The sequence below is a fragment of the Schistocerca gregaria genome, chromosome 1, assembly GCF_023897955.1.
Source record: "Schistocerca gregaria isolate iqSchGreg1 chromosome 1, iqSchGreg1.2, whole genome shotgun sequence".
Taxonomy (NCBI): Eukaryota; Metazoa; Arthropoda; class Insecta; order Orthoptera; family Acrididae; genus Schistocerca; species Schistocerca gregaria.
Window position 1 is genome coordinate 373,524,118 of NC_064920.1, and position 27,078 is coordinate 373,551,195.

At 39.8% G+C, this 27,078-nt stretch overlaps 1 protein-coding gene across 5 annotated transcripts in view; it reads right to left on the reverse strand.

Annotated features, from left to right (window-relative positions):
* The window catches only part of LOC126347079 (exportin-7), a 214,861-nt gene that overhangs the window by 69,727 nt on the left and 118,056 nt on the right, over positions 1–27,078 (reverse strand). For all 5 annotated transcript variants that reach the window (XM_050002240.1, XM_050002241.1, XM_050002243.1 and 2 more), the window contains exons 13-14: positions 15,579–15,723; positions 7,541–7,688 (exon numbers count right to left, since the gene is read on the reverse strand). In XM_050002240.1, the coding sequence (XP_049858197.1) occupies positions 7,541–7,688; positions 15,579–15,723 (293 nt within the window). The remainder of the gene's footprint in view (positions 1–7,540; positions 7,689–15,578; positions 15,724–27,078) is intronic.

Below are 27,078 nucleotides of genomic sequence, written 5' to 3' on the forward strand. Positions count from 1 at the left end.
ACATCTTTGCATCTGTTTGTGTAAATTTGTTTTTTCGATGTATACTATGCTCATAAAATTATGTGTGATGTTTAATGTATGTAAGACTGTACAAATGGACCAAAATAAAACTTAAAGGCAAGATAACAACGCACAACCCCACACATCACAAACATTATTAAAAATTGCATAGTAAACAAAGAAATACACACTTGAAAATGGGAATAATTTCCTGAAACATATCATGTAAAATATAAATGATAATCATAACTGGTAACAGAAAAATATATTAAAAACAAAGATTCCAAGACTTACCAAGCGGGAAAGCGCCGGCAGACAGGCACATGAACAAAACACACAAACACACACACAGAATTACGAGCTTTCGCAACTGGCAGTTGCTTCGTCAGGAAAGAGGGAAGGAGAGGGAAAAATGAAAGGATGTGGGTTTTAAGGGAGAGGGTAAGGAGTCATTCCAATCCCGGGAGCGGAAAGACTTCCCTTAGGGGAAAAAAAGGACAGGTGTACACTCGCACACACACACCCACACACATATCCATGTATGTGCGGATGGATATGTGTGTGGGTGTGTGTGTGCGAGTGTACACCTGTCCTTCCCATGTATGTGCGGATGGATATGTGTGTGGGTGTGTGTGTGCGAGTGTACACCTGTCATTTTTCCCCTAAGGGAAGTCTTTCCGCTCCCGGGATTGGAATGACTCCTTACCCTCTCCCTTAAAACCCACATCCTTTCATTTTTCCCTCTCCTTCCCTCTTTCCTGACGAAGCAACTGCCAGTTGCGAAAGCTCATAATTCTGTGTGTGTGTTTGTGTGTTTTGTTCATGTGCCTGTCTGCCGGCGCTTTCCCGCTTGGTAAGTCTTGGAATCTTTGTTTTTAATATATTTTTCCCATGTGGAAGTTTCTTTCTATTTTATTTACTGGTAACAGAAAAGATATTTATAAACAAATCCACTGTTTTCACAATAACAGTGTTTCTCAAATTGTTTCCAACAGATCAAATCAAGTGAGTGTTATATCTCTGTGTGCTTATCTAACAATTACTTTGATAGATTGTACAAACTCCTCCTTTAACAAAAACTTCTTGCACCACAGATCAAGAATGAATATTCCCATCCATAAATTGAGGGATGTTTGAGAAATAAGGTAATATTGCATTACAGGGACAATGCACAGAGTAAACTGTAGCACAACTTGGAAACACAAAATATACATTGCATGCAAGTACAAGACTGTATACTGATCCAGCAACAATTTGAGTGTGCTGAGATCTTAAATATAGTAGTTTAACCCGGTACTTTATGTGGATTTGGTACATTATTTTGAGGTGTATGGAGGCAGCAAACACATTTGAGTGACATTATATGGATATTTGCCACATCTGAGACAGACCAAAGTTGGTGTGAGTTGACTGGGAGTTGAATGTCACCCTCAGACACATTCCACGAATGTGGAGAAGACTCCAGGACAGTGGAAACCTTCAACTGAAGTAGGGCATGGACAACCATGTGCAACAGCCCAGTGTCAGTATCATTATCTTGCCTTAAGTGTCAAGAGAAGATCCAAAACAACAAATTATCTGCACTTGTTAAGGGACACATGGCAGTTTCTAGTTTACAAAAATCCCTTCACAGTTGTCAGTTTCAAGATGTTTCTCTGTATGCTGAGATGCATTTCTCTGGCAAAGGCAATACATGGCTTAACAAATACAGAATCTTGTGCACCAAACAGTGCATAGGAGAAGTGTGATAATTACGCTCACAGATAAGACGCCCTTTATCTTGGAAAGTCATTCTCTGTTCAAATTACAACCATGCTTATATTGTGGAACGGGGCTGATACATCAACAACAGTGTTTCTGTTTTGGGATAGCACACTGAAAGTCATTGCAGATTTATGTGATGGCTGCAGTTGACGACGATGACAATAACCTGTTAACGTATACCTTTCTGTGGTGCATACAGATCTGGTTCTCAACTGAAAGATAACAAAGCCCACCTGACATGGCTGACCTGATAGACTTGTACCTGTAACATGAGGACATCAATTATTTAGTGACCAGATCCCTCTCCAGGCCTGAAATTAAACTTCAGATCCATGAGATACACTAGCGTCAAGGAATAAAGTCCTAAAAATGCTATCTTACTGCCAATCTCCTGATAACATTTAACTAGCAATGGAATGCATTACTGCAAGCCATACTGAATAGAAGATGAGAGGGGAGATATGATACTGCAAGAAAAATTCCACATAGCACTGAAAGGTCAAAGTCAAAACAAGGTTCCCTGGAGTAGAAAAATTCCATCAGAATTCTTAATATTCTTGGGAGAGCCGACCATTAACAAAATATTCCAAATGGTGTGGAAGATATACGATATACATCGATATATGGACATGCAAGATACCCTCGAACATCAAGAAGAATGTATAATTCAAATTTCAAAAAATAGCAGATATGAATGCTACTAAACCATTTGTTCAATAAATCATCTTTGCAAACTATTTACACAAATTAACTACAAGAACAGACAAACTGGTAGAAGCATACCTTGAGGAAGATCAGTTCGGGTTCTGAGAAATACAGAAATAAACGAGGCAATACTGACCCTGCTAATTATCTTTGGCGATAAGTTAGAGAAAGGAAAACCTACATTTATAAAATTTGCACACTTACAGAAAGCTTTTTATGGATTGTCTGGAATACACACACAGAAATTTTGAAGCTAGCTGGGATAAAACACAGGTGAAAGGCTATTTACAACTAGTACAGAAATTGGACTACCTGACTGTTATTGTAAGAGCCAAGAACAAACATGGGAAGCAGTAGTTGGGAAGGGAGTGAAAAAGATGATTAAAATTTTTAGGTCTGCCAATGACACTGTAATTCTGTTAGAGATAGCAAAGGATAGGGTGAGCAGTAAATGGAATGAGTATTACCTTCAAAGAGGTATAGAGTAATGGGTTGGCTGATTTGTGGGAGGGAGACCACAACAGCAAGGCCACTGGCTCCATCAGATTAGGGAAGTCGGCTGTGTCCTTTCAAAGGAACCGTTCTGACAGTTGCCTGAAGATGATTTAGGAAAATCATGGAAAGCCTATATCAAGATGGGCGAACATGGGTTTGAACCGAATGCGCGTCCAGTGCGCGAACCACTCCACTACCTCACTTGGTACAGATTAATGTTAATGAAATGGAATGTAGCTGAATTAAATCAGGCCATGCTGACAGTGTTGAATTAAGGAAGGTCGGGGAAGATTGGTAAATAAGTTTTGCTTTTTGGGCAGCAAAAGAACTGACAAGGTCCAAAGTAGAGGAGATATAAAATGCAAAGTGCCTATATTAAGCAAAAGCGTTTATGAAAAAGACAACTGACAAATTTAAATATTGGGAAGTCTTTCCTGAAGGTACTTAACTAGAAGGTAGCCTTGGATGGCTATGAAAACAGTTCAGACGAGAAGAGAAGAGAAGAGAAGAGAAGAGAGAGAAGAGAAGAGAAGAGAAAGAGAAGAGAAGAAGAGAGAAGAGAAGAGAAAGAGAGAAAGAGAAGAGAAGAGAAGAGAAAAAGAGAAGAGAAGAACACGCGAATCTAGTGTATGGCTTAAATTGATTAAAAGGAGGAATTAGTGAACAAGACACACTACGAGGTATCAAGGAATCATCAGTTTGGTAAAGGAAGAAAGTGTGAGGGGGGGGGAGTATAGGATGAACAAAGTAAGCAGGTTCAAATGGATTTAGGTTGCAGTGGTTCTTCTGAGATGAAGAGGTTTGCACAAGACAGACTAGTGTACAAAAACAAGTCTCCTGTGCCTTATCTTTCCAGTCGCCCACCACCTCCCAAAGTCCCACCCTCTGGCCACAGAGGAGCATTCCACACACAACTTAGTACCACCCAGGGCTGGAGCAACTGAATTACTTCTCGCTGTGCCCTGAAATGAGAAATGTCCTGCCCACTATCCTTCCCAACCCTCCCACAAGGGTATTCCGCCCTCCACCGAACCTACACAATATATTCGTCCATCCTTACACAACTCCTGCTCCCAATGCCTTACCTCATATCTCATACCGCTGTAATAGACCTAGATGCAAGACCTGTCCCATGCATCCTCCCACCACCACCTACTGCAGTCTAGTCACTAACATCACCTATTTCATCAAAGGTAGGGCTACCTGTGATACCAGTCATGTGGTCTACTAGCTAAGCTGCAACCACTGTGCTGCATTCTATGTAGGCATGACAACCAACATGCTGTCTGTCCACACGAATGGCCAACGACAAACTTATGCCAAGACACAAGTGGACCATCCTGTTGCTGAACATGCTGCGAAACATGATAGCCTTCATTTCAATGACTGCTTCACAGCGTGTGCCATATGGATCCTTCCCACCAACACCAGTTTGAACTGCATTGCGCAGGTGGGAGCTTTCCCATCAATACATCCTGCATTCCCATAATCCTCCTGGCCTCAATCTTCATTAGTCATTGTCCTCACCCATCCACCCCCTTCTCTATTCCCATTCCAGCACTACACAGTTGCCATTCCACCACCACACCAAGTCTTTTATTTCTTTCCTTTTCCGCTACTCCCCCCCCCCCCCCCCACCAGCCACCACCCCCTCTCCCATGCCCTAGGTCTAACCTGCAGCACTTCACTGATTGTCATCTCCACCATACTATCCTTCCCCCTCCCCACACCAGCCTTCGCCTTACCCCCAACCCAGTCCTTCCCCCTTCCCATCACAGCCTCCTCCTTACCCCCACCCAGTTGCCACTTCTATCATGCACTGGTGCTGCTGCTCGCAGTGTGGTTTTGGTTGCATGAGACTGCAGTGTGTGTGAGTTGCATTTGCGTATGTGTGTCTACTGTTAACAAAAGCCTTAATGGTCGAAAACATAATTGTGAGTGTGTTTTTGTTGTGCTTATCTGCGACTCAGCGTCTCCGCTATATGGTGAGTAGTAACTTTCCTTCTCATAATATTATATCCTTATCAATGTCATGATGTTGCTAGGATATCTTGTAGCGCATACATTATCACTGTGCTTCATTATGTCATCTAGTTTCTGAAGGTCATTTAACTTATGGTCACTACTGTATATAGTTTCCTTCACTACAAAATTAATTACTTAGATATTACAACCAATAATAATAATAATAATAATAATAATAATAATAATAAATCTACATAAAACTGATGAAGATTATTTATTAAAATTACTAGTGGCACATAGTTCCACTTAAAATCATTTCTGGTGTTACAGAAGTGGTCGTCAAAGAATTCATTACTATGTTCAGAACGCTGCTTCATTGGATGAGGTTAGAGATACCACGAAAGGCACAAAACGGTAAGCTTGGGTGAAGATGTCAACTGCTACTTTATCAATCAATTTTTATTTTGCCACCAATCAGGTGAAACCCAAATGGAAAAAAAAAAAAAAAAAAAAAAAAAAACTGAAAGAAGAGGTAAGTTGCAATATATTCCAAGTATTCAAAAAGTCGTTTGAAATCATATTTGTTAGTTTCTGATTTCTTATCACCAAGGAGTTCACTAGATTAAGCCACTGTAAACCTACGAAAGAGATATAAGGAGGACAATAGATGCTGATGCAATCATTGCAATATTAATTTCAAATGACTGGTGAAATCAAGGACTCAGTATTTTGGCGGCTGGGATTTAAATAGCTCATCTCAATGGCACCATCATTTTACCTACTTCAGTCTGGTGTTGGAAACAAAGAAGAAAAGAAAAGGAAAAAAAAGAATATGCACACACTAAAAATAACTTCAAAGTAGTTGTAGTAGTAGTAGTAGTAGTAGTAGTAGTAGTAGTATCACAACTGATTATTTAGCGTCGGGAGGAAGTGGAAACTGCTCTAGGAAATTCTTGTGGGAGTGGTGGGGTGAGACATGATAGGTGCGAGGCAGATGATGGCGAAGACAAGCAGCTGTATTGTTGTGAAACTTGAGTTTCTCCCAATGTATAAACTATTAACACAACTTACAAGAATACATCTGGGTGACATCTTTCGCAATGACAAATATTATGAAAGGCTCAAACCCTATCATTTTGAAGGAAATTTAAACCTAAAGCCATCGATATCTTGACGTAGGTTCACATTTGTTACATATACAATGAGTACTGGAAGGAACACTATTCACTTTTAACACACTTTGAGCAGAAGAAAGACACTCACAAATCTGAGATGACAGAAGGTTCTTAATTTCTAATGGCAAAGCATCAGAACTCAATGAAAACCTTTTTATTATTTTGGGCCAGAAGTTCAACAGTTTAGTAAGTCTTCATCTAATTTCAGTATGTTCCTATCCTGAGCTTAGAACATGATCTTGAAGGTGAAAGGTATCTCCCATCACAAATGTCACACTATTAATGTACATGATTACTTTTCTGTACATGACATACTGGCTCCACAATACTGTCATGAGATGAAATGGTGTGTGAAGCAAGTGACATGTATTTTTCTCACACAGTTCATAAGGTATAAGAACTAGTCATCTGCTGCAATCTCGCTCTCACAAGCCGGCCACTTTAACACCGGTTTTTGTTGTTTTATGTAACTGATCTCATGCAAATAATAGTGATCAGTGTTTCTAAAACTAAATACAACTGTTAGTAGCTCAAAGGTATTAAATATATTCAAACAGTCCATGTTTTTGTAAAACTTATGTTCCCTCAGTTTTGAGAAGCCCCATTTTTCCAACCCCTTATGCTGCTGAAGTCATAGCAGAGAGTTTAAGGTTGAACTTTTAGAAATAAGACCCATACAGTTTGTACGAACACTGTGTGTCTAAATTACAAATGTCTTTCTTACCAATACTCGAATGGAATTCTTGGGCTGTTTTAAAGGAATCATAAGAATTGCTTTATTTTAGATGTGACAAATCTATTTACCATAACAACAATTATGGATATTTACAAAGACTGACTTCACTTGCAGTTGCCCAGGACCGTACAGTATCATCAGAGAAGAAATTGAAGTGACAGTGCCACTAGCAGCTGTATGAGGGTAAGCACAACAGCAACATTAAGTTTCCTTCACATCCAATACCTGCATGTAAATGTATGTTAACCTCATTATGGTGTAAAATATTCACTTATTAATTAATATTGCTGCATACTAATGGCGTTTTCAAGCTGTATTCCAGTACCGATAATTTAAGAGATTCTGAGTCCTGTTACAAATATATTGTATAATATAAGGATGATTAAAAAAAAAATTACGCGTATTGTCCTCACACTAAATTACTGACACCATACCAGCAAGACTTCCAGGCAATCTCATACATGAAAAAATCTACTACTTTCAATACACAAAAATCAAGTTTATCAATATCTTGACATCCATTCAAAAAATGGGAAGGCATACAATGACAGGCACACTAAAAACGTAATGTAACGACATTTATAGACAAAAGATTCACACTAAAAAATCAATACTACTCATAATCAACAACAGCATTAAAGGCTCTTGAGTGAAAACTAACCATTAAACTACACACAAAGATACAATTAAAGGTACAAACCAGTTAGTGGTAACATGAAGCTATCAAATCTGTCCTCATCTTCACCCAAATCAACCATAAGAAGCCGACCCAGTGAGGTATAAAACATGGATCTGCATCGCATTTCACTTACAGCCACACTATTTCCCAAAAAAGGAAAATGTTCACTCTGAAACAAAAAGAAATTAATGCAAATTTAATGATTATCTTACTAACACATATTCTAGTATTTCACATGAAAATAAGTCATTCCCATGTAGTGATCACTGATTTAAGAATTCATAAATAAATTCTCCATAACAAAAATTTTGATACTATAAGCTCTGAAATCTGAACATGTTCTGAGAGGAGAGAGGTTTCAGAAAAGTAGATAAATATACTTAACAGAAATTCAATATTTTTTACTGCTTTTAATTTATATTTTACTTCAGAACATCAAAGCACCTATAAATTCAATGAAACACTATTTATTGTGAACAAATACAATAGCCGTGTACATTACATTGCAGCCTGCAGACTAGAACAACAAAGCATCTACAAATTTAATCAAGTTCTATTTCTTGTAAATAATACAATAGTCGTGTGCATTACATTGTAGCCTGCAGAATAGAATGACACAAGAATTATTAAATTTCAATTTCACATTATTATTACATCCAACAAAGACAAAAGATATCATTTTGGTCCCAAGTTCGCAAATAAAACTGAATAAGCTATTCACATGAAATTGCAGCCACTTATATGAAACACAGGTTGACCAATGTGTCACAAGGAATTTCTTGAATGCAAAACCCTAAAGTGCTACTTATTCAACTGGCCTAAACCAAGTAAAGCAGCAACAAAATGTATTTTGATTATAAACTCAAGGAAACATTTTTCTTATTTTTTACTTCTTGTAGGTGGCAGTTTGCAGCCGGCCGCAGTGGTCTCGCTGTTCTTGGCGTGCAGTCCGGAATCGTGCGACTGCTACGGTCGCAGGTTCGAATCCTGCCTCGGGCATTGATGTGTGTGATGTCCTTAGGTTAGTTAGGTTTAAGTAGTTCTAAGTTCTAGGGGACTGATGACCACAGCAGTTGAGTCCCATAGTGCTCAGAGTCATTTGAACCATTTTTTGAAGTTTGCAGTCTGAAATCCCCACACCACATACCGCAATATATTGTTGGAGAGTTTTTTACTTTTTGTAGGTGAGTATGTTGTCGGAAGGGGGGGAATTCTGTAGGCCACTGACAAAATATTGTATCATGTATTAATTAGTTTTCTGCATACGTAGGGGAACTATGCTGTAACAATCCATGCCGAGTTGGCAGAAACGTCTTATTTATTTATGTACAGTTGATTAATACTTGTCACATTACCACAGATCGTGAATATGCCTTTTTGTAATGATGTAGAACCTGTCAGTTTAACATAAGATTTCTTTGCACAATATGATTTTTTTACGATTGCTACTTCATATCTAAAAATTCATCTGTTGTCATTCAAAAATTCTTTTAATTGGATTACAAATGTTGGTTGCCTGTATGTCAGACCTTTAATGCTATTTGGTAAATGAGCAAATACTTAAGACTTCTGTGGCAGCATAACACCCTTTTCTGTGCCAAATTCAGATTTATCCACAATAGTGACTATCATCCATTCTTCTAGTGTTGTAGCTATGCACTTGGCTATTATTTTTGAATTTGGATGGATTATTAACAACAAATTTCATTAAGTGAATATATGTATCTTGAGAGTACTGTAAATATCCCAGTTCTTTAAATAAATGTCTGCAGGATGATCTTTGGTGGCCTCCTTAGACGATTTTTCTCTTAATGGCAAATTATGCCAAAATATGATGCCACGTCAAAGCAGCGAATGAAAATAAGCACTGCAGGCAAATTTGCTGATAGGTTCATCACCAAAATTTGCTATAACCCTAATTGCATAAATATCTCGACTCAAATATTTCAGCAGATTATGAACATAGTTCTTCCAACTCTATTTCTCATCAGTGCACACCCCCAGAAATTTTGAATCTTCTGCCTTAACAACAGACTTCTGTTCAAAATCTACACTACTGGCCATTAAAATTGCTACACCACGAAGATCACGTGCTACAGACGCAAAATTTTACCGACAGGAAGAAGATGGTGTGATATGCAAATGGTTAGCATTTCAGAGCATTCACACCAGGTTGGTGCTGGTGGCGACACCTACAATGTGCTGGCATGAGGAAAGTTTCCAACCAATTTCCATACAGAAACAGCAGTTGACCAGCGTTGCCTGGTGAAACATTGTTGTGATGCCTCATGTAAGGAGGAGAAATGGGGACCATTATGTTTCCGACTTTGATAAAGGTCAGATTGTAGTCTATCGCGATTGCGGTTTATTGTATCATGACATTGCTGGTCGCGTTGGTCGAGATCCAATGACTGTTACTAGAATATGGAATCGGTGGGTTCAGGAGGGTAATACGGAACGCCGTGCTGGATCCCAACGGCCTCGTATCACTAGCAGTCGAGATGACAGGCATCTTATCCGCATGGCTGTAACGGATTGTGCAGCCACGTGTCAATCCCTGAGTCAACAACCATCTGCACGAACAGTCTGACGACGTTTGAAGCAGCCTGGACTATCAGCTCGGAGACCACGGCTGTGGTTACCCTTCACGCTGCATCACAGACAGGAGCACCTGCGATGGTGTACTCAACAACGAACCTGGGTGCACGAATGGCAAAACGTCATTTTTTTTCTGATGAATCCAGGTTCTGTTTGCAGCACCATGATGGTCGCATCCGTGTTTGGCAACATCACAGTGAACCTGCATGCGTCATCGCCATACTGGCATATCACCCGGCGGATGGTATGGGGTGCCATTGTTTACATGTCTCGGTCACCTCTTGTTCGCATTGACGTCACTTTGAACAGTGTACTTTACATTTCAGATGTGTTACGAGCCGTGGCTCTACCCTTCATTCGATCCCTGCGAAACCCTACATTTCAGCAGGATAATGCATGACCGCATGTTGCAGGTCCTGTACGGGCCTTTCTGGATACAGAAAATGTTCGACTGTTGCCTTGGCCAGCACATTCTCCAGATCTGTCACCAATTAAAAATGTCTGGTCAATGGTGGCCGAGCAACTGGCTCGTCACAATATGCCAGTCACTACTCTTGATGAACTGTGGTATTGTGTTGAAGCTGCATGGGCAACTGTACCTGTACACGCCATCCAAGCTCTGTTTGACTCAATGCCCAGGCGTATCAAGGCTGTTATTCTCCAGATCTGTCACCAATTAAAAATGTCTGGTCAATGGTGGCCAAGCAACTGGCTCGTCACAATATGCCAGTCACTACTCTTGATGAACTGTGGTATTGTGTTGAAGCTGCATGGGCAACTGTACCTGTACACGCCATCCAAGCTCTGTTTGACTCAATGCCCAGGCGTATCAAGGCTGTTATTACGGCCAGAGGTGGTTGTTCTGGGTACTGATTTCTCAGGACCTATGCACACAAATTGCATGAAAATGTAATCACATGTCAGTTCTAGTATCATATATACCAGTTTAACATTTGCATTTCTTCTTGATGTAGCAATTTTAATGGCCAGTAGTGTATATTTAGCTACGGTGTTATGACACTTTATTATGAAAACGAAACTTGCAACTCACCACATAGCAGTGATGCTGAGTTGCAGATAGGCACAACAAAGAGACTGCTCAAAATAAAGCTTTCAGCCTGTAAGGCCAATGTCAAAAACAGAGAAAGACACCACACACACACACACACACACACACACACACACACACACAAGACTGCAGTCTAAGGCAACAGTAGCAATTTTCCTTCTCATAATATTGTTACATTCTATCCTGTATTATCCATTGTTTGATTTGTGTTATGACATTTACTGTAAAGAACTGTATATACTGTGTTTTCACAAAATTTGATGAGAGTCCATTTGCAGAGCACCACTTAATAATTTTCTGAAATACATTATTTACTATTTCGTCAGTTAATTCTTGTTTGTCGGGTGTGATAACTATATTTGTATCATCAGAAAAAAGAATTAGCTTTGCATCTTTGTGAATATAGAGTGGCAACTCATTCATACATATTAAGAACATTAAGAGACCCACACCTGAACCCTGTGAGGCCACCATTCTTGATAACTCCCCAGTTGGAGGACTCTGCTTATTTTTGCGACTACCTGTATTGTTGATTTCAGCCTTCTGCATTCTTCTGGTTATATATGGATTAAACCACTTGTGCAGGAAAAAATAGGCATCAGACATTCAGAAGTAGGCACTTATGGAGGGCAAACTTACTCCCAAGGCAACCTGAGTTCTAAATGTGAGCCTATGGCGCATGCCCTGTCTCTTCTTTGATGCTGTTCTACAATTCATTCTCTCCCAAAATATTCTAATAATTAGGAAGAGGTTGTAATTTGTGAACACTTTTGTACGACGCAGTTAATTTATTCCACTATAAATTCTGAGTGCACACGCATTACAATTACAGCCACTCATCCGTCAAGATCTTATACAAGTTTATCATTGCTGATTCTTTAATGTGTAATTACCATTTAATTATAGAACAACTCTCCTGATACCAAATTAATCCTGAGCTTCAAAATTCTCATTTTGCTCAAACATGTACACAACCTACTTGCATGATGGCTCCATTGTGACTTTGTATAATCGTTCGACCAAATATACGATCAAGGGAAATGCAGGCAATCGGGACCTGCCCTGCAAGCATGCTCCCACTCAACTGCCTCAATCCTTCGCACGAAAGGATCTCCAGGTGCCAATCTCTCCCTTCTAGAACTATGGTGCAGCCCTGTCAGTGATGCAAACTGCACAGTAGCAAAGAGGTGTAAGGGTAGCTTCGATCCTTCAAATATAGGACAGTGGTTAGGTGGCACAGACACTTATAGTGAGGTCAAACAAGTCTAAATGGTGAAGAATAAACTGATGGCCCATCTCTCTGTGAAGAACTGAGTGTTGTATGAGAAGTGGAGGCTCTGGTGCTTGAAGACCAGTATATGACAACTGAAACACGAGTGGAAAACGTGAAAATCAATCATGAGTCAGTTTCAAATATCTTGCACAATATCTTCAAAATTAAAAATGTGACTTCCTCAACTCATTCTGAACAGAGTACAGCCATATGGGCTGCTTCCTTGGGTTGTCAATTTCTGCCACTTCTTCCCTCACCCCCCACATATTCTCCTGACATGGCACCAGTAACTCTTCCTCTTTCCTTAAATGAAGAAACTATTGGCTGGCAGGCATTTCCAGAATGACCAGGTTAGCAGCCAAAATGCAAACGTCAACAACCAAGGCCTCCACCAAGACATCAGTCAATTGGAAAAATGGGTCAACTGAAGGATGAATACGTACGGAAGGGTTGACACCATCACCAAGTTCCATTGCATCAGCCTGATTTTTTTGACGTTATAATTTAAAAACTTTAAAACAACCCCTCATACAGGTTTGTTGTACACATGACACAAGATACCATTCGAGCTTAAACCTTTGTGAGAGTGCTGCTATTGCATGAAACTTGAGTAGTACCTATACATATGGTGAAAGCTAATAACCCACTGTTGATAATAGCGCTACCTGGAGAAATTAACATTGCTCATGATTAAATATAAAAAGATAAGGAAAAGTTTTGAACTATGTGGTTGGGCAGATATGAAGTGTAAAAACTAAGTAAGGAAACTCTTCAGGTGATGAATCTGCATAGCAATTCCAAAAACCATTCCTACCACTTGTAAAAACCACTCCCACATTCCTACCAACTGTGACCTTCCAAAGCTGAGTTCAGTGCTATAATCTCAGTGACATGTTATTCAAAGTAAACAGAGTGTTCCAAAATGATCTTTACAACTGTGATCATGTTTATTTCAGAAATGGGGATAGATAGAAAGGTATGGTATGCAGCAAAATGTTCACACACAACTATAGTTTTTTTCCCCCTCTTCCTTTTTGCAAGTTAGTAATTGATAAAAACGGCCACCCTCAACAGAAAGCACACTGTGTGGAATAGTTGATGGAGATTCAGGTCCAGCAGAGCTTCTGAATATGTTGCAGAAGAACACCACTGCCATGCCTGACCATTAGACAATGGTAAATGAGGTTCAAGGAATCCAGAAATGTCACAAAGAGGATTAGTTCTGGGCGTCCAAGCACAATTGGTGCAGATGTGGTATGATTGCAATGGACATTTATCTGGAGCCAACCAAATCAATCCATCAGTTGCAGTTATGAGCAACCGCAGTGTACGAAGTGCTACACAAGAAACTGAAGTTGAATGTCTATAAGGTGCAGCTGCTGCATGCATTTCAAACTCGACAATTGGCCAAAGTACAAAGCATTTGCAACTGATATTCTGAGTTCCACAATGATCACCAAGACTATCTGAAAAAGGTGATGTTCACAGACAAAGCTTACTTTCATATGTCTGGGAAGGTAAACTGACACAATGTGAGGCTCTGAGAACCCTCAGTTTATCATGGAAATAATGTGCAACAGTCCAAAGGTAAATGTGTGGTGTAAACTGATTCCGCACTGTTCTTTGCATAGGCATCAATAACCTTGACTGTTTATATGGACATGTTGGAACATGTTTGCATTTCCACAGTTCAAAGAACTGCATTCTGACATCATGCTTTGGTAGGATACTGCCTTTCCTAACTGGGCCTCGATTGTTCTGAAGGCTTTCGACAACATTTCCAGGTGAATGGAATGGCAGAGGTTGACCCATCTCCTGGATCCCAATGCCTCCACACATAACCCCATTAGGCTTTTTTTTCTTTGGGGCACTGTGAAAGGATACGGTTTACCAATCCCCAGTGCAGGACCTGCAGAAACTCTGAGCTCGCATCAGAGATACAATTGTGCAAGTTAATGAGGAAATGCTAGACTGGACATTGGGGGGGGGGGGGGGGGGGGGGGTGGGGGGGGGGGGGTCGTTACTGCAGTACATGACTTCAATACATCAGATACTAACTGAGTTTGTTTTAAAACTCAAACAGCAGTAGATGATGTGAGCAACATTTTTTTGGTATTACATGTAAACACCTTGTGCAAGCAATTGAAATACATCACTTTATGATGTAGTACCTAAGGGTGAAACTGAGACATGAGGGCTATCCAGAAGGTAACGAACGTCTTAGAATTAGAAATTAAAAATAAAGAAAAACCAAGTTTTATTATATACAGTTTTAAAGTACACTCTTTCGTTATTTTTCTACGTAATCATCATTCAAATTGAGGCACTTATCATACCATGGCGTCTGCTGCATGTGATTGCAACCTCTGGTTTATACTGGCATGCAGTTCAGTATCAGTACTAAAGCATTATGTAGTGAGCCATGTCTTTATTGCTGGAAAGAGGTGGTTGTTGCTCAGTTGATGATCAATCACTTTCAATCCAAAACACCATAGGAGCTTTCGGGTACAATTAGCTGTCTGTGGAAGCGTGTTGTTGTGAAAAAGCAAAACTTTTGTGTTAAGTTTTCCCCTGAAACTTGTTTTGTTTATCATCTGATTAACTTTGTAGTGTCTGACAACTGCTTAGCAGTTTTTTGCAAACAAAACTTCATCACAGAATGAACCTCACAACTGGCAGGATTTTCCATTGCAGTACACATTTTAACATGTCGCAGAATGCAAAGCAGCAGAAACACAGACCACATGTTACCACCGCTGGATGTGTCCTGCGTGTAAGAATGTTATGGCACCAAGATGGCAGCTGTAATCTCACCCACTGCTGCGATAGACCAAAACATCTGTTACTTTCTGGGTAGCCCTCGTATTTATCCAGTTTGGATCAGACTATGGTCTTTTTATTAATGGAGAGCAGAGATTTAACAAAGAAATGCAGCTGAGGCATTTTTATTTACAATTGATTTTAAGATACAGAACACACAAGTTCTCAGAATCATGTGGTATATTTAGTAAATACTTACAGCTGATTCAAGCAAATGTGTCCACAGTGAAAACTAGTTTTCAATAAGCCCCTGAAATACAACACATTTTAGTTTCTTAGCAGTTTTCAACAATACTTACTGTATGGTTGTTTAGCATAAATTGTACTTCCTCAAGTTTAACCAATTTTCTGACACAGCTGTACCCAACAGACAAATCATTTAACAGCTGCAAGGTCTTTGATATTATTTGTTCACTTCGTCCCCAGTACTTTAGATTAGTTATTCTGCAATACAAACATAAAACAGCCAATAAATACTTAATTTACAACTCTCAGTCATGTGTATTCTACAGACTTTGATGTTCAAGCTAAATTAGCATTTTGCCAACAAATTTGAACCAATGTGTAAGAACATAAAAATTCTCCTTTTCTCCTGCTCTTGTCCAAACTTCATATCACATTTGAAAAAGGTGAAATACACACACATGCTTTGACCTGATTTGATTATGCCTATGGAAGAATGTTGATGGTGTTTTGTGCTGTCAGACACACTACAAGGTGACTGTGACGACCAGACAAAGGTTTATTAATTATTATTTTGAGTAATTCAGGTGATTGGGAGGAACATAGTAGATTTGGTTAATTACCCTCCTGAAAAATTAACTGCTGTGATAACAGTTACAAAAAAAAGCATTTAATGGAGTTAGCTATGCATGTATAAAACAAGACTATAATGAAACATAAGAAAACTTCTACTTCAATACAACAGGTTTGTGGCTGCATCACCACAGCTAACTTCTAGAAATAATGATTAATATAGTTGAGGCATTCAATAATTAATGGTGGGCTGCCCTTTTCAAAAGACTGAAGCACATGGACTGTTCTACGTGTCTCAATAACAGCTTATGAGATCTTTGTACCGACAGGCAGGTGAAACTGGAATGCCCAGAACGATAATTGTGGAAAAGATCATCAAAGGCTGCCTGCAGGGCTCTGTTTCTGGTGCACAACTCGGGAATGTTGGCATACAGCCATTACTGAGCGATCTTTAGAATATGACAGACACAAAAGGCTGTGTCACCTATTAGCACTAAATTAGTGGCAAATAAACAATAGCAGCACACAAAACAGTTTATACATTACACAAAGAAACATTATCAAGCTCAAGAAATCCCTTAATCAGAACAAATGCTCATCTGCTGAAGGAAGCAAGTATACAGGTAAACACACACACAGAATTACCGTCAGGAAAGAGGGAAGGAGAGGGAAAAATGAAAGGATGTGGGTTTTAAGGGAGAGGGTAAGGAGTCATTCCAGTCCCGGGAGCGGAAAGACTTCCCTTAGGGGAAAAAAAGGACAGGTGTACACTCGCGCGCACACACACACACACACACACACACATATCCATCCGCACATACACAGACACAAGCAGACATATTTAAAGGCAAAGAGTTAAGGGCAGAGATGTCAGTCGAGGCGGAAGTACAGAGGCAAAGAAGTTGTTGAAAGACAGGTGAGGTATGAGCGGCGGCAACTTGAAATTAGCGGAGGTTGAGGCCTGGCGGATATCGAGAAGAGAGGATATACTGAAGGGCGAGTTCCCATCTCCGGAGTTCGGATAGGTTGGTGTTGGTGGGAAGTATCCAGATAACTCGGACGGTGTAACACTGTGCCAAGATGTGCTGGCCGTGCATCAAGGCATGTTTAGCCACAGGGTGATCCTCATTACCAAAAATATATATATTAAAGTACAAAGATTCCAAGACTTACCAAGCGGGAAAGCGCCGGCAGACAGGCACATGAACAAAACACACAAACACACACACAGAATTACGAGCTTTCGCAACTGGCAGTTGCTTCGTCAGGAAAGAGGGAAGGAGAGGGAAAAATGAAAGGATGTGGGTTTTAAGGGAGAGGGTAAGGAGTCATTCCAATCCCGGGAGCGGAAAGACTTCCCTTAGGGGAAAAAAAGGACAGGTGTACACTCGCGCACACACACACACACAGACACAAGCAGACATATTTAAAGGCAAAGCTTGTGTCTGTGTATGTGCGGATGGATATGTGTGTGTGTGTGTGTGTGCGCGAGTGTACATCTGTCCTTTTTTTCCCCCAAGGGAAGTCTTTCCGCTCCCGGGATTGGAATGACTCCTTACCCTCTCCCTTAAAACCCACATCCTTTCGTCTTTCCCTCTCCTTCCTGAAGAAGCAACCATTGGTTGCGAAAGCTAGCAATTCTGTGTGTGTGTTTGTGTGTTTTGTTCATGTGCCTGTCTGCCGGCGCTTTCCCGCTTGGTAAGTCTTGGAATCTTTGTTTTTAATATATTTTTCCCATGTGGAAGTTTCTTTCTCCTTTTTTCTGAAGAAGGCTTTGGTCGAAACCTTAGCGCGTAACTTTCTTTTTGCTGTGCCTGTCTGCAATACAATGTGTGATCTTCATTGTGAATAGCAGTCTCTCCTTTTCACAACTGCTGATATTCCAACAGGAACTTTCCGTTGTTTGAGGACTGTAAGTTATTTGAGAGGCTTAGTGAGATGAGGTCCTTAGACAGCAAAGGTTAAGTAAGCTGACATAATTAATGAAGCAAAACAGTTTAATAGCAGTTAGCAGTACAGTGATAAACACAGTTCAGTTATTATGTAATTGGTAGTGTAAAGGACTAGTAATTAATTCCATGAAGTAGTTGCAGGTTTGTTTTGAGCCCATGACTGAAATTTTTCTGGGTGATTACACCTTTAAGAAGCAAAGGATAAATAAGAAGACAAAATTCATTAAGCAAACGCCTTATGCAATATATGGATGAAACAGAGTGTGTGAGCAGCGAGAGAGAAAAACAGACGGCTTGTAGTGGAGGACACACTGTGTCATAAGAATCTGATGAGAGACTTAAAAAGGCAGTTCTTTACCAAACAAGGAATAACTTCCTATCCCCTCCACTCAGCCACTGAAAGGTAATTGAAGAATAAAGTGCAAGAATAGCCATATGAGGATGTAAATCTTTTGACGCTATGTCATGTCACAGACTAACGAGGTTGGAGGGGGAAGATGAACTAAATGCTAGGACCAGGGGAAGGTCAAGTAGGAAACAGTCATTGGAGGATGCACAGCATTGAGTAAGCAGATTGAACAGTAGTAAAACACCCCTGTTTCTGTGTAAGAGCTTAGCCAATAGTGTGGAGGCACTTCAGCTATGGAACTCACTGATATCTGAAATGAAATTAGAAGTTAATCATTTCTTTTGAGTTCCTTATTAATCTCCTCATCCTCCAATTAAATCTACCAACTAAACAGAATTTAAGTCAGACAATCAATCTCATCACCACCTCAGTCAATATACTGAACTCCCTATAGCACAAGCCCCTGTCACTCAATTCCATGCAAAATCCACATTCGGGACACAACATATAAATATGGTACCAAGGGTAGGGTTAGTTATGTGGAGCCATGTAGGTTGCGTGATTAGGAATTTATAGATTTTGATACAGCAACAGTAGCACCTGCAGAAAGTTGTGGCGATGTGCAACTTTCTGAACTGATTTGGAGGAGAGAGGGCAGCAGCAGACAGTACTTACAGCAGAAATCTGTGAAGGTAGACACTATTCTGAGAAGGCAGCAGACACCTTCTGGCTAAGGAGAGCAGTGGGCTGATGGCAGTCAGCAGCAGGCACAAAGGATCTCCGGAGGAAGGGAACTAACATGTCAAATGTGAATAAGGTAAAGATCTTCCTTCACACATGAATGACAAAAACACTAACTGGTTTCTCAGGCTTTGTTACCAAGGATTTCTTATTAAATTTAGCAAAACTATAAAGCCAATTCATGAACTGTTAAAGACAGGAATGTAATATGAATGAAGCGAAAGGCAAACTTACGCTTTTGAGGAACTGAAGGAGAAATTTGTTAATTTACCGCTACTTCAGTCTCCAGACTTTGGCAAGCCATTTACTGTGATAAGATGCAAGAGTAAGGAACCTCTGAGGGCAGTTTTAAACAAAAGCAAGAAAGTCGGTAAAGCCTTGCCTACTGCATACACATCCAGGTTACTGAACACTGTGTAACTAAAATATAGTATCACAGAAAAAGAATTGTTGGCCACAGCATATGCAGTGAAGCTATTCTGACTCTACTTATATGAACGAAAGTTTACAGTGGTGACAGACCATAAGCCATTATGAACGAAGGTTTACAGTGGTGACAGACCATAAGCCATTATTGTGGACCTTTAATGTGAAGGATCCAAGCTCGAAACTCCTAAAGTGAAGACTGAATGAGCAGAATTACAAGGTATGAGGTTAGTGCTAGCACAACGAGTTGTTCATGTGATATTCATTGAACTGGTGCCTGTAAATACTGTGTGCTCTTGGAAGACATCTGGGGCGGTGATGTGGTTCTGTTGTTGTTCCCATGTAGTGATTTGCGATGATGGAAAAAAAAATCTAGGCTCGAGCAGTGTTTAAGTACTTTGTAAAGAAAGGAATGACAGCAGAGGACATTCATGCTGATTTCCAGAATCCACTGGAGGACTCTGCTCCTTCACATTCAACTGTTGCTGAGTGGACAAATGAATTTAAACTGGCCGGGAGAGCTTAGGTGATCTGCGCAGTGGTCAGCCATGAAGTGTCACTACTCCATAAAATCATTACGAAAGTCCACGAAATCGTCATAGAGGATCACTGATTGAAAGCGCGTGAAATTGCTCAACCTTGCCAGGTGTCGAAAGAGTACATAACATTTTAACTGAAGCATTAGAAATGAAAAAATTATCTGCAAGATGGGTGCCGCAACTCTTGACACTGGATCAAAAACGCATGGGAATGGACATATTGGAACAATTTTTTGGTCCATTTTAGGAGAAACAAACAAAACTTTTTGCACCGGTTTGCGACCAAAGATGAAACTTGGGTGCGTTACTACACAAAACAACACTTGAAGCAGTGGAAACCTTCTGGAGATTAGCGTTAACGTTCCATCGACAATGAGGTCATTAGAGGCAAAGTACAAGCTCAGATTAGGGAAGGATAGGGAGGGAAATCGGCCGTGCCCTTTCAAAGGAACCATCCCGGCATCTGCCTGAAGCGATTTAGGGAAATCAAGGAAACCTAAATCAGGATGGCCAGACGCGGGTTTGAACTGTGGTCCTCCCGAATGCGAGTCCAGCATGCTAACCACTGCGCCACCTCACTCGGTGAAACAAGCTGATTCTCCGCCACCAAAGAAAGCAAAGACAATTCCTTTGGCGGGAAAGGTCATGGCGTCAGTGTTCTGGGATGTGACGGGGATTCTGTTTGTAGATTACCTCCCTATTAGACAAAAAAACTACTGGAGAATACTTTGTTAATCTCCTGGACAAATGGCATATGTGAAAAAAAGGCCAGGTTCAGCAAGGCAGAAAGTCATCTTCCATCAAGATAATGCGTAACCACACATGTGCCATCGTCATGGCAAAATTACACGAACTAAGGTATGAATTGCTGCCACACTCGCCTTATTCACCCGATATGACTCCGTCAGACTTCCATCTCTTCCCAAAACTGAAAATTTTTCTTGATGGACAAAGAATCACTTCAAACAAAGAATTAATAGCTGAAGTTGACAACTATTTTGTAGGTGTGGAGGAAACTCAATTTCGAGATGGGATCAAGGCACTGGAACATCGCTGGACCAAGTGCATTAATCTTCAAGGAGACTACATTGAAAAATAAAAAAAAAACAGCTTCAGTGATGTAAGTACTTTTTTTCTATTCCATTCCGAGAACTTTTCAAACCACCCTCATAATAAGCCAGACAGGTTAAACAGTAATGCAGATGCTCTGAGTGAATAAGGCCTACAGAAAAAAAGGAACTTACTTACAAGAAAGACATCGTTTGTGAAAATACTAATGCAGAGAACTCTGAGGCGGAAGCAGGCAGCAAAACAAATCTCGAGTGTACAACACGTGCAGGTAACCCCAGAAGCAGAAACAGAAGAAGATGGCAAATAGGAATTTAGTCTCCAAGAGGAGGAGAGTATTTTAACAGAGATGGGTGATAAATTGTTGGGAGGAGATCAAGGAACGCACAGGACTTTCGAGAGACTAAAGTCATATAAACAATGATGTAGAATGAAGCATGATATTTATGACTATGTATGGAAGTGTCCATCACAGCAAAAAAGTAAGTGTACACAAGCGAACACAAACACCTTTTCGAAATTACAGACACAGCTGAGACACAGTTTATAAAGTGTTCAATGAACATAGTGGAGGTGTGCTTGCCTCGATGAATGTGTGTGTGTTTTCTTTTCTGAAGAAGGCTTAGGCCGAAAGCTAAGCAATCTACCCTCCTCCTAATATTGTTGATATTCCAACATGGATTTTCCATTGTTAGCTTTTAAGGATGACTTGGCTAAACTTAAATTGGCAGTGCTGATAGAAACACAAGATGCAGACACAGAAACTGAAGCATTTGTGGAACATAATTATTGAGGTATGGCATTCCGTTATTTCTTTTAATGGACTGAAGTTTGAATTTCTTGAATGGTGTTCCTGAAAGATTACGAAAATTGTTAAGGATTAAGCAGGTACAGACTACAGCTTATCATCTAGAATCTAATGGTGCACTGGAGATAAGTCACCATACAATGGTTGAATATTTAAAACATTTTGTAACAGGTGATCAATGTTTTTGGGAGAAGTGGGTACTATATGCAAATTTTTATGTTCAATGTATCACACAGCAGCACAGGGTACACATCATTATAGAAGAGAAGCAAACATACCAGCAATATTGCAACAAGAGTCAAGAGAGGTAAGTTACTATTATGAATCACATTTGAATAGATTACGAACAAGAAAGCAGGAAGCACACAATAGTGAGGCAGTTGACACTAAAGAATAAGAAAACCAAGAAGGATCAATATGATAAGAAACAGGACGTGCAGGAATTTAAGGTAGGTGAGAAATTTTTTCTCTTCAATGATTCAGTAAGACTTAGTACATCTCGAAAGCCAGATTCACAGCGATGGAGCTCATACGAAGCAGTAAGTTACTAACACTCCAAATGCAATAATAAAGAATCAAAGAAACCAAGGTACATTCAAACAGACTGAAATAGGACTTCTAATTTCAGGTACGACACTCAGAAGGAGAATGTTTCCATTACCAGGAATCACAACTCTACAAGAAAGTTTGAATGCAGAACAAATGACAATCGATTTTCAATAACTAAAACAGGTGAGTCTTCAGCACTGTACTATGATAATGGATTTTACAGTACCACTTGAGAATTGTAAAGAGTAAATCTAGATGCTACAACTGAACACTTTCAGAAGGCTGCAAGAAATGGAAAATCAGCATTGCAGACATGTAGGGCACATTAAAAGAACTAAACATAGGCTTGACAGAGTGTTGTCTATCAGATCAACAACTGACACAGCACACAGAAAGCTACAAGGTTATAAAAATTGGCACACAAACGAAAACGAATAAGGCGTGAGACAAAAAGGATGAGAGGTATGTGTAATCATGTCAGTAGATAAGAATTAAGCACGAGGGTGAATAAAACAGAAAAGAAATATCAAGAACGTCATACTTCCTCCCAAGGGGGCTATGCACTACCTACCGGGACATGGTACATATCCCAGCTATTTACAGAAAATATACACTGCATCACAGTCACTTGTAAATGTGGAGCAATCAGGATCCCAAATGATACTGCCTAGGAGTGTGCCACTAAACAAGATGTTGAAGCCCAGGACAGGACCATATTTGCTAACATACCCATCTATAACATAACAGAATTCTGCCATGAGCTGAACTTATGGACAGCAAAATCAGCTTCTGAACTGGAAGCTTACATGGCCAAGACATAACCAAGAAGACATCATACATTATGACAATGTGATGTACCATGGAAGAACATCCACTTACAACAGACTTATGGAAGCAACGAAGAAATGAACCTCAAGAAAGACAAGGGAGGATTTCCTTAGATCTGAGAGCCATCTCTCTATGCCTACACCTTGGGAGGCACAACAGCGCCGTCCCTGTGAATCACGAGTTGTGCCTCAGTGCGCAATGACTAATGATCTAGATAAAATTAGGAACTCTAGTTTCATTCTGATACCAGCTACAGTAGTGTAGTATTATGTAGTATAGTAAAGTCTAGAATTATAATAGTACAATAGACCAGTGGCATGTGCCTCCTACGTTCAGGATGAACTTACATATGTGAACCACATGGCCGCATGGGTACTATGTACATTTTAATTTTTTTTAAGTATATATTTTAGACAAATTTTCTTTCTTAAACATCGTTATGCTTAGTTACACTACACATTTGAAATTATGATAAAATATTTTGCATTATGTTCATATATACCACTTCCTGTGAAACATTTGGCCTCTTCTTGTATGTAGAGAAGACTAAAATAAAACAGCAAACAAATAAATAAATAAATATCTAACTTGCACTTTTTAGAGGGAGCAGATCACACTTGAACAGGTGATGATAATACTGGTTTTGGCATGAGAGATGGCATCATCACTTGAATGAGGAGGACCAACTGAAGGAAAAAATTTGACTTAGGAATTAAATAGAAGTAATTGTCAATTCACTACTTCACTCAGGTTTCAGTTATTGCCACAAAGTCAGCACATATGGTCTTCAGATGTGTGACGAGTTGTAATAACATTATTTTTTTCATCAGTAACATTATATTCTTCTGCTTCTAAGGTACAAGAAGGCGAGAAACAAACTATTTACAAGAACACAAAAATTTGAGCATTTGTTTCTCAGTAATACTTTTCTTGGAACTGGTTTCACAAGACACATTACCCACAACACCGCCAGGAAAAACAGATATTGCAATAACCACTTTACAAAAATTACAGAAATATAGGCTCATGTGCATGGTCAGCTGTCCTTCCTGAGTTTAATCCATGAATAAAATTGGCAGTTAAACAAATTAAATTATAAACAGCACACCCTGTACATATCTGGTGGCCTTTAGAGTAAGTAAGTAAGTAAGTAAGTACATAGGTTTTTATGTAAGGCACTGTTAAACAACATGCAAGAGCTTGGGGGTGGACTTTTTGGATAAATGAACACAAACATGCTGCTTACAGTCATACTGTACAACGAGGAACTGTGTTCATTCATTAGATGAAATTACACAGTGATGAATAAAGGGGTCTATTTGTCCGGCACTTTTCAGAATTTATTTACTTCAACTAGAACTTGAGTCAATCCTAAACAAACTTTCCAGCAACTGGGGCATTAAAACCTAATACATTGAAAATCAGGCCGAGGACCTCCTAAAGAGAAGAAGCAAGGATAACAGCGCATAAACAGTTTGGGTGGAAAGGTCTCACTGCGGAGACTGTGGGCAGTCCACATAGTAATTTCTGAAGTGCTCTTTGTTATACGAGTCAAAATACCTGAAATTACACTGGATTCATATATTCATAGCATCTTAAAATCCAATATTGTAAAGCAACTTACACTGTCTAGTATGCAACTGAAATTAGCTAGGCGCTACTGGAAAATTAGCTGGGCGCTACTGGAAAATTAAGTTATGCAAGTGATTGGAGCACCTGAGATGGATCTATCTTTTGCAGGAAAATCTCAACTCTTCCAGGTTGCAGAAGAGAAGAAGTTTCATGATTCACAATAAATGGCACAATACAGATGTCACAAAAATACATTTACCACAACGTCCTATGTGATATGATGCAACTCTACATGAGGTATTACAGTGTTTCTTGTAAAAGAAAGATTTAAGTTGAAGTTCCACACCAATACACAACTTTAATCTAACAAAGATTCATGTGTGACAATACTTGCTTTAAAGAATCATGAAAAGCTCATATGATACCTATATCAAATGAGGATCTGATAACAGGTGTCAAAGATACTTTGTAAATAATATTTAGTAAGCATCTACAATCGTATAGTAAAGTTGTTCTATATTTCAACAAAAATAATTATAAAAGCCAAAGGTATATTGATGCATGGAGCACACTAACACACAACAGGAAATTCATTCACTTTAGCTTCTGCGAATTAGATCTTTTTCCAGTAATAGCAAACACATTCACACACACAACCACACAGACACCCAAATGTGTAGGCATCTGTCTGGAAGGCGTGTGTGTGAATGTGTGTGCTATTGCTGGAAAAGGAACTAGTGTTCGAAAAATAGTGTGAATGCTGTTTCCTGTTGTTTATAACTGCACTCCACACATTGATCCACTATAGGTGAGCGGTTGCTCTTCCTTTATTTTATGAGTTGCTCCATCCAATAATTTCTATATCTATTATAAAAAAGCCAACGAGAGGATGTAGCTGCAGACACATTGCACAATGACGAGAAAATTTATACAAACACCTACCTTTCACATTGAAGAGCCAAAGAAACTGTTACACCTGCATAATATTGTGTAGGGCACCGCAAGCACACATAACTGTCACAATAAGACATGGTGTGGACTCGGCTAATGTCTGAAGTAGTGCTGGAGGGAATTGACACCATGAATTCTACATGGCTGTCCATAAATCCATAAGAGTACGAGACAGTGGAGGTCTCTTCTGAACAGCTTGTTGCAAGGCATCTCATTTACACTCAGAAGAATGTTCCTGGAGCCACTCTGTAGCAATTCTTGACATGTGGGGTGTCACATTGTCCTGCTGAAATTGCTTAAGTCTGGTAGGATGCACAATGGACATGAATGGATGCAGGTGATCAGATAGGATGCTTACGTACGTGTCACCTATCAGAGTTGTATCTAGACATAGCAGAGGTCTCCTATCATTCCAACTGTACTCGCCCCATACCGTTACAGATCCTTCACCAGCTTGAGCAGTCTCCTGCTGACAGTCAGGGTCCATGGATTCACAAAGTTTTCTCCATACCCGTACATGTACATCCACTCAATACAATTTGAAACGAGGCTCATCTGACCAGGAAATATGATTACAGTCATCCACAGCCCAATGTTAGTAGTCGTGAGCCCAGGCGAGGTGTAAAGCTTTACGTCGTGCAGTCATCAAGGATACATGAGTGGGCCTTCGGCTCTGAAAGCCCATATCGATGATGTTTCGTTGAACGGTTTGCAAGCTGACACTTGTCAATGGTCCAGTACTGAAATCTGCAGTGATTTGCGCAAGTGTTGCACTTCTGTCACATTGAATAATTCTCTTCTGTAATTGTTGGTCCCTTTCTTGCAAGATTTTTTTCCGGCCACAGAGATGTTGGAGATCTGATGTTTTACCGGATTCCTGATACTCACGGAACACTCATGAAATAGTCATGCACGAAAATCCCCACTTCATCACTACCATGGAGATGCTGTGTCCCATCACTCGTGTGCCGATTATATGATCACGTTCAAACCCACTTAAATTTTGACATCTTGGATATTTGGGAATTCAGCTGGATGTTCACGTCATTCTCGCATGATATTTCAGCAGCATGCCTTGCTGTCTTCTTCAGGTGCTACCGGAGACTGTATATCATGTGACTGAAATATTGTGCGAGAACGCCGCGAACATCTGGCTGGATTCCCGAATATCCAAGATGTCAACAGATAGCCAGGAAAGCATGAAGACATCCACTTAAATTTTTTTTTAAATTGCCACTGTAGCAGCAGTAACAGATCTAG